At 41.7% G+C, this 9,197-nt stretch overlaps 1 protein-coding gene across 1 annotated transcript; it reads left to right on the top strand.

Moving 5' to 3' along the window:
• Window positions 1-452: 452 nt before the first annotated feature.
• Window positions 453-4,561, top strand: S100P (S100 calcium binding protein P). Its single transcript, XM_009564680.2, has 2 exons — window positions 453-882; window positions 4,318-4,561. Exons 1-2 carry the CDS (start codon window positions 745-747, stop codon window positions 4,462-4,464), a joined length of 285 nt encoding a protein of 94 aa, XP_009562975.1. The 5' UTR covers window positions 453-744; the 3' UTR covers window positions 4,465-4,561.
• Window positions 4,562-9,197: the final 4,636 nt, after the last annotated feature.

Below are 9,197 nucleotides of genomic sequence, written 5' to 3'. Positions count from 1 at the left end.
GCCGAAGTATCAGATTTATTGCTGCAGGTATCCCCATCTGAGCAAGTTCTTTGTGGAGCAGCTCTGCAAGGCTCTCTTTACCAGTCCTGGAGAGACATTGGTTCATCTGACCTGTTTCAGGCACCCACTCTGGCCTGAAATCACGGGGACTAACTCAGCTGTCTGCATCTCAGACCTCTACTTTTAATCCAGGGAATGTGTATGCTAGTGAGCCTTCTGGTCTATAATGAGGTTCTCTGCATGGCAGAGAGGGTGGCCTGTGTCTGCTCTTGGCTCGGCACAAGCAGCACCTCACAGAGCCCCTAATTATGGTAAAGGAAAAGTGAGATGCTCCTCTTCCTCCCGAGCAGGACAGCATAGACTGCCGGAGCCAGGCTATCAGCCCTCTGCTCAGAGAGGTACACCTGAAGGAACAAACCTGATTCTTGAGCAAACAGCCAGTATCATAATCTGATTTTCGTTTGTTAGTTACACTGTGTATCTTGAAGGAGAGGCTGGTTTCTACTGGTGAGCAACTGGTTGTACCAGCCACGCCATGGTGAGAAGGCTTTGGTTTTGAATAGGTGTGTACTCCAAGCAGTGCTCAGACACGGATGTTTGCTAAAGGATAACTGTCCCTCTGGTGTGCCACCATTGATTGGATGGGACAGTTGCATAAAACACCTCAGAACAGACCAGTGTCCATTCTCCAAGAGAGCCCTGAGGCTGTTCCTGTTCAGAAGAAAGACGGACAACGGCAGCAACATGTCTCAGCTAGAAACTGCAATGGGAATGACCATTGCTGTCTTTGACAATTATGCAAAGACTGATGGCAACAGGCAAACCCTCAGCAAAGCAGAACTGAAGACCCTCCTGGAAAAAGAGCTCCCAAATTTCCTTGCGGTAAGAAAACAGCATGGCATAATTTCTGTGTAGCGAATGCAAGAGCTGCCTCTAGGTGTAGGGTTTAGTACGTTATAGGGGAAATTACATTCTGGACTATGCAACAGTTTGTAGGGAAAAAAACTAAATAAAGTCTTTGCACATACTGTGTAAAACCGATTCAAATATTCAGGGTCTTTCCTGGTTTACTAAATTCATCACTAGAATTATCAGGACAATGGCTATGAAATAGATTGGGTTCCATCTTCAGAATTCATCTACTACTTCTGTTTATCCCTGGATTTATAAGCTCTTGTCATGTTGTAACTGCTGTGAAAGTGCTTATGTTGTCAGCAACTGAAGATCTTGATTGCAGATGGGGAATCTTTCTAAATATTTATGCACTTACTTTCTTCAGGTATTCATACTACATACTCAGTATGCACATCAAAATGATGCATAAGCAAGAACAACAGATGAACTCAGAGCAAACTGGTTTGCATATGTCTTTAACAGAAAAAGAAAGACCTAAAAAATATTTTACAGCAAAAGTTTGTATGTAATCATCATGTGCATTTAGATAGATTTCGTATACATATATACACGCACACATATATATAAAATTTCTTTTAGTAGGCATTCAAAAGTCTCAATAAATTATAATAAAATCTCTAGCTGCCTGAGAGACAAAATGCTTTTCATTTTCAACTGTTTTTTGCTTTCCTTCACCCCACTAAAATTCCAGAAAACACTTTCAAATGTCTTGTTTTTTCCACACAGGAGTAAAGTTTATCTATCCATACAGTTATTATTCCTCATTGCAACAGGCTAGAACCAAACATTCTGAATGTGGCTCCCACTTTTTGTATCCAGCGTAATTCAATTTTTTAACAACAATTTCAGGCATTGCAGCCAGGGTACTTGAGACTACTTAGTATCTTTCCATGTAAGCTGTATCAAATCACAGTTTGACCCACAAATGAAAGGGCGATAGATGGAAATATCTCTGAAAAACCTCTGGAAAACAGATCAGTGGTTGTGACCCAACAACATCAAAGGAAGCGTCCTTCTACTTCTGGACATGGACATGTATTTTTCTATAGCACTTTTGTATAAAGAAAAACAAAACTAACCTGGACTTGGAAATCCCCCAGAAACTTGACATTTAATCTAGAAAATGCTGGGGACCAGTGCACTAAACAGCTACTGAACGGTATGGTGTTCAAAGGTCATTCCTGACTACAGTTACTGACCAGGTGCCACTTTTTCCAGTCTCCCACAGCTGCTCTTACTGGTTCTACTCATTCCTTGAAACTGATTGAAAAACTGGAATTTTCAGGGAAATTATTAGCTGAATGTCCTCTTACATTCTAGTCTCCATTTTTCTTCCTATTTTACTATTCTGAGGAAAACAAAACCCCAACCAAAACATAAAAAATTAATATTTTACTCCAGTACATAAAATTCATTTAAACCAACAATGTGTTGTTTTACAGACTAATAAGTGCAGGTGATAAAAAACAAGAAAATAAATCTGATTTCAGCAAAAATAGTTTCACTTGCGTTTTACTGATATTTCTGATCAACTTTTATCTTTTTTATTTGCAAGAATGTCCTGGGAAATAGTCTTTTAAATACTTCTGTATATTTCTAGTCTTTAAATTGGTTATTCCTGACACGGCTCACAACTATGTGGCAAGGTCTTGAATCAGTCAGAAGCAGAAATAAATCCATACCACAAACTAAAGGGTTGGACTCAGTTATTAAGAGTTCACAAAAAATAATTCCTACATGTGCATTTCAGAAGTAATTAAGAGGCAAAGACTAATTCATATATTTCACTAAATAATTTAAAATATTTCCTTATGATACTAAAACCGACTGTAATTTTCAAAGTAAAAAAAGAATAAAACTTTCCAGACACATTCATCAGTCAAATCTAGGGAAATGGTTCAATTTTCAGTGATTTTAAAAGTGCGTGTGTTCAAAGTGAAACATAAAATTACAGAATGAGAAATTTAGATAATTAGACCATGATCAAGAAATGCCATCAGATTTCAGCTAAGGTAGTTATTATTTTAAATTCCTGGAGATTTTCCAAAAGTGTATATTATTTCTTCCTAGTATAATATCTTTTTTGTTGTTGTTTATCTTCACCCAAATCCACATGGTTGTTCCCTACGTTACATGGGTCTCTACTGCCATCCCTTGTTTATTTTTAAAACTGCATTTTCTAAAATTGCTGGAGATGATCAGTGCTGGACTTGAGACAAAAGCCCTCCTGGAAGCTACTCTAGGGAAAAACTCCTTTTTTTTTATTTCAGCAAGTTTTCTTCTTTTAATTCCTTTATTTGGATGGTGCCTCTCCTCAAGATGCCATCAGCCTCCAGATGACCATTTCAGTCAGCCCATCAGAATTATGGCAATTTAGAAAGAAAAAGATTTTTCTGATGTTTCTGCCTGCCGTAACTCACGCCCAGCACCTCGGTGGCTTCAGGAGGTGTCTTCCCAGGCACCAGTTCCTGTGAGCAGCCTTTGCCAGGCACCAAGGCCAGAGGGAGCAATCAAAGCTCTTTTGAGGCCATTTGCATCTTTGCTGGGCTGGCAGAGCTTGAGGAAGCTGCAATCTCATATTTGCCCCAAGAACACGTCATTTTGCAGAACTACAAACTGCCTGAGCTCCCGCCAAACCTTTCCAGAGGAGCAGATAGGGAACACGCAGCATTTAGTTCAGTTGGGTAATGGCCTCAGAACTTAGCAGTGATAAATGTAATTTTTAAATGCAGAAAACCTGTTTCTCCGTGCCAGTGCATGAGTGTAATAAACCTAGGAGTGATGTGCTCGCTGCCACTGGGCAAAGGGTGGGAAGATGCAGGTCTGCGCCCATGCCCTGAGGATTCCAGGACTCATGCTTGCTCCCAGCATCACCCGGAGCCCTGCGACTCCAGGCTGTTCCCCACATGCCTGAGCCTGACCCCAGCAGCAGCACAAATCCCCACGGGAAGGATGTGCTTCTCAGGCAGCTGGAGGTGGAGATATGCAGCTCCTGCCAGGATGAGCAGGTGCGGATGCAGCCCACTTCCCATGCTGGGCAGTGAGCAGCCGTTTCAGCCAAACGCAGGGCAAAGGAACTCAGGGCTTTATACCCAGACGTATAATGCACAAAACAGAAGATAATTTTAAAAAACCAAGAACTCACGAGGAGAAACTGTGATAATCTGACACTGCAGGCAGCCCTACGGTAAGGCTGCACGCAGGAGCCGTTACCGCTCCATCACACTCCCATGGAAAGGTATGATATGCCTGAGCTGGAGGCAGCGTCACACTTTGAGATGTGCGGCACATCTCAACAACAGCCCAAGCCCCACTGTGCCATTGTTTGGGGTACATGTAGTTACAGAGCTGTGTTAAGGTTTGTGCCACGTCTCACCTCAATCTGCTCCTTTTCTTTTGCAGTCGGGGAAGGACAAGGATGCCATTGATAAAGTCTTTAAGAACCTGGATGAAAATGGTGATTCCCAAGTGGACTTCAAAGAATTTGTCATCTTTGTGGCAGCTCTGACTTGCTGCTGTCACAAATATTTTGAGCAGAAAGCCAAATAATTGTCAAACTGCTATCAAAAAGCTGTCTTTGTCTGTGTTCCATATGCTAGTGGTATGGATCCCTTCACTTCTTCCAAGTACCACTAGTTTACAAGCATGCTGGAATGTAAAAATAAATTGTACTGTGCTTACTTCCCTGTTTTGAATGTTAATTTCTACTGCTTTGTGGAAGAGCCTGGGTATAATGACTCTCATACACTCTTTTTCTCTGCTTTTTAAAATTCTGTTCTTAGCCAAAAGGCTCAATATTTGTCCCAGTGCAGAGGTCACACAAGGGTAATTGTTGCTGGAGCCATGAGTCAGCTGGATGCTTTTATACAACAGCATCTCTGGGATGCAGCCTGCCAAGCTTCAGTCGATGGAGACTGCAGCCTAAATCCGCATGTGCAGTTGTTGCAGGACTGCCACGTAGGCTCCTTCTTGACCAAAACAAACCCAAATACTTTTTTTGGGGGGAGCAGCATGGAGGATTCTGTGCAATTTTATCCGCTGGTGAACAATCACATCTCGCTCAAATGGATTTACCTTCTATAATATGATAAGGCTTTTGTACCAATTTACTATACAATTGGCAATGCAGGAAAGGTTGCACACTACAATAATTTTGTTTTAAATAAATTGAAATACCTCCCAAACAGCCATAATATTTCTGCATTAGCAAGACTAATGACAGCAGTTCTTGGTTCTTTATTTGAAAAATATCTGTGCAGAGAAGTAGAGGAGTTTGGTTTCATTGGAGCAGGAAAAAGACATCAGCTGTGACTCCGCAGCAGGAGCAAGACTGAACCAAGCGGTATTTTGGAGCACTTTGCAGGTCAGCATCCCAGCCCAAACTGCAAAAAAAAAAAAAACCAATCAATTCCAGTTCCCTTATCTTCAGAATAGTCCTGTTGTTTGGTTCTATTCCCATCTTATGCCAAGAATCAAGTAATTCCCTGTCCTACTGCACATGCAAACGTGCTGTGCAGGTAGAGGTACTGCAACTCCCTCTGCAGCTGCACAATGTTCTTGTGCGGCATTCCAGCTCCAGCCACAGATCACGCTGTACAGCAAACATAGAAATAAGAACTCTGTAGCTGCTGAGTGCTGCTTTAACTGCAAAAGCACTTTTCTTTTCCTGCTGAAGCCTGGTACAATGAGCTAACTGGTGAAGTTGCATACCTGCAGCTGGACCAAGAACTCAGTTTCATTGCATTTTCTAAGCCTGAAGTTAAGCCACAGGTTTGACCTGTTTATAACTATGAATAGGCATACGCCTGTTTAAGTGTATCCATCTTTTTCAAGATTGATTTTCATATTTTGGGGCCTCAGCGTTACAGCTGTCCTTTCATCTAGGTGCGTTTCATTCCTCAGTTTGGTTGTACTGTCTAAATGGACTAAACATCACTTAAATCTTTATTCCTAATACCAAGGGTAGCGTGTCCCAACAACCTTTAAGGGACATGAGTGCCGGCTGCTCTGGGAAAGGCTCTGCTTTTCTCTGCCCTGCCACTGTTGGGTCGAATCCAGCCATAGCGATCCAGAGGCTGGGCTCCCCTCCGTGATCCTTGCTCTGTCCCCACAAGAGCTGTCCAAGCTCAGTAAGACTTCAGAACCTCACATGCCCCTCACACTAGGTGTGGCTGCTGTACACACCAACACCATACCTGGCACAGACACCTGCAGAGGGGTCCCTTCACCCCTGAAGCGTTAGAGGCACAACTGCTACGAGTGGAAGCAGCTGCTGGCAGCTGCCAATGGTGCTGCAGTGGACGCTGGCAGCCTGCGACCATGGCTACATCAGACAGAGATCATATACAAGCAAAAAGTAGTGAGCGTTGCCCACATTCATGCCTCCTCCCTAGCACCTTGCTGACAACAGATTCCCAGCTTAGCATGGACTTAAAATAAAAACCTAACGATTATTCCTATTTCTCTAATAGACTTCTTCTCTAGTAGACTTCTTCAGTCTAGTAGACCTGCATGCAACAGACTGCTCGTGAAAGATAGATATGTGACTGCCTCTGTGTGTGAGCATGACTGTCCCCTGCCAAGAGGGACAGCAATGGTGTGACACTGGTCCAGCACTGACACAGACTGAGTTCGTGCAACAGAGCAGGGACCTGCCTTCGGTCCCCAGATCCTTGTGGCATGACAGTGTGGCACAATGTATTATACATGCAGAAATAACATTACTTGTTTTAATGGCAACAGTAATATTTCTCTGCCCTTCCTGAGCAAGAAAACTACTAATTATTAAAATGTGCAAAAGTCTTCCCAATCCAAGGATTCAGAATTAGCCTTTTTTTCAGAGACCATTCCATATTTTTTCAGTTGTTTGAGATACCTTTGCAGCTCTAATCCTATATGTCCCTGCCCGACGACTGCTGTGCAGCTCATCACCAGCAAGGGCTCCCTCACTATTTTGTCAAGGGTATAAATGAGCAAATCACCTTCCTTATTGAAAGGAAGTTGCTTATAAATTACAGAGGTTCATTTCATTTACTACAGTAAATGTCATAGCTATTGGTATGAACCATCCTCAGGTGAGGCAACTTAGGCAATACCTGTCACCAATTTATTGGTGTATCCAATTTTTTGTTAAATATAATTTCCCTTTACCAAGTTTAACATTAGCACCTAAAAGGTCTCCTTTGCACTGCTTTGTAATACCCATCCTCACTGAAATTATATTTTTTACCACTGTGTGGCACTAAATGCAGCCTTTTTATTACCCATTGAGAACAAAATTCTTTCAATCATTATTGAGGCAGAATGTAAAGAAATTGTGTTAAGATTTAAAAAAAAAATCTGAAATGTTTTTAACATCACAGTAGTTTTATTTCTAAATAAACACTATAAGTCTCATCGAGAGCATTTCACTGATGGCAATGAAAGCAGCAGGAGCCAAGAGCCTCGCAGAGGCTCCATCTCTGGTGCTTTGGGTAGGGTTTAGCTGCAGCATCCCGGTTTCACCCTTGTGAAAGTTGTTACCTCTTGTTTGTAAACTGAAAATCCCTTGAGCAGTTTACTGCAGTATTGTTCTACATCTCACTGAGAACTCTTTTAAAACACACCTTTTAAAAAGCATATTGGTGAAATGTTCCCCTCTTGTTAGCCAAGAGATTCACGCTGATACTCCATTTTTATCTATCAGATTTTTAAACCACACTGTTCAGCAGTCTGAGGTGTTACAATCATGACCAATACTGTAATTTACCCCATTTTTCATTCATTTCCTAAACTTCCTTCCCTGGCATCTGATACTCGGACAATTTCACTCCCTCTCTAGTGCCATTTTGCCCCTTTTCCTGATTTTGTGCTGGTTTTATCTGTGCCTGAAGGACATTTGAAGACACTGTTCACAGCAGCCCGGAGATGCTTCATAACCGTTCCCTCTCCCAAAATGCGTAGCAATGAAACTGCAATAATCTCAAGTACTCTCATTTCCATGAGGGAGTACTTGAGCTGCTCTTCTTGCCACCAGCTCCAGCGTGCTATGAAAGGAGCAGGATATTCTATTTCCCATTGTTCCTGCAGGTCCCAACCCTGCGAACTCTTACACTTGTGTTTAACCCTCATTAGGGCCCCTGGTCCCAAAGACCATGCCCAGGAATGCAGGGGTGCTGTGCGCTGCTTTGCTAACCAGAGACGGCTGTACATGTTTAGAGTTGCAGAAAGAGAGGGAAGCAGTGGGTATTGGTTGCTTTTTTTTCATTTTTCCCTGCAGATATTTCAAAAAAGCTGTAATTAAGTGATGAATATTAATTTCAATGTAGTACTGAAAACGCAGCTGATGACACCTCAGAAAGAAAATGATCCAGGCATAAAAGAAATTAACATATAGCTCCCACCTTATCATAGAACAAAAGCGGCTTTTCAGAAGATATTATTAAACCTAAAAGCATTCCAGCAGCTTCGCTTTCAATCCACTAATTGTCTTCTGTAGTATTATTAATTTTTGCTAAGAACTCACAGTTTACCCAGAATATGCTGTGTATTTCCTTCCCTGGATAAACTTTTGTGAGTTGGGGTTCAAGGTGCAGAGATGCTAGACTTGGTTTTACACCTCGCATTTAATCCTAGCTCTTAGGGCTGGAATGAGATCTCATTCTCTTGTGTAGAATGAGATAGCTTAAGAAAGGAAAAGATAACATAAGGAGCAGCTCAGCAAATATGAGCTAACTGTTGTGGGCAGGACACACTTGACTTATGTTAACAGAAAAAAGATATGGGAAAAGATATTACATGCAAATGACAATTTGGAAAATCATCATCTGTGATAAGTTTCAAATTACGCGAGGTTTAAAGGCAGAGGTCAGAAAATCAGCTTAAGCAGCAAAGCTGCCAACAGAACTTTTATTAGCTTATTCAGAAAAAATATAAATTTGTATTAACAGTAGATACCTTTGAGAGATGAAGAAACTCCAGTAACTATAGCTGCCATTTTGAAATTTGGTGGGGTAGCATCAAGGCTCTTCATGTTTTAAAAATATACACTGAATGTGTATAGAGGAGAGAATAGGCATAACATTACCTAACCCTGAAGTCATTTGTAGTCACTTACATTGTGGGTTTACCTGGGAAGGTTCCTCACTATTTTACCTTCAAATTCACTGGGGCTCAAAGAAAATAATAATTCACCTAGTCGAGCATAGCACTCATCTCCCCAGTAAACCCAGTCTGGAGCTGGAAACAGCATTATTCTCTCCCCAGGACCTCCGAGCATCCCGCATGGGCAACATGTGGTTCAA

This window comes from Cuculus canorus, chromosome 4, assembly GCF_017976375.1.
Source record: "Cuculus canorus isolate bCucCan1 chromosome 4, bCucCan1.pri, whole genome shotgun sequence".
In the NCBI taxonomy this organism is placed as follows: domain Eukaryota; kingdom Metazoa; phylum Chordata; class Aves; order Cuculiformes; family Cuculidae; genus Cuculus; species Cuculus canorus.
This window is presented reverse-complemented; position numbering and strand designations above follow the sequence as displayed.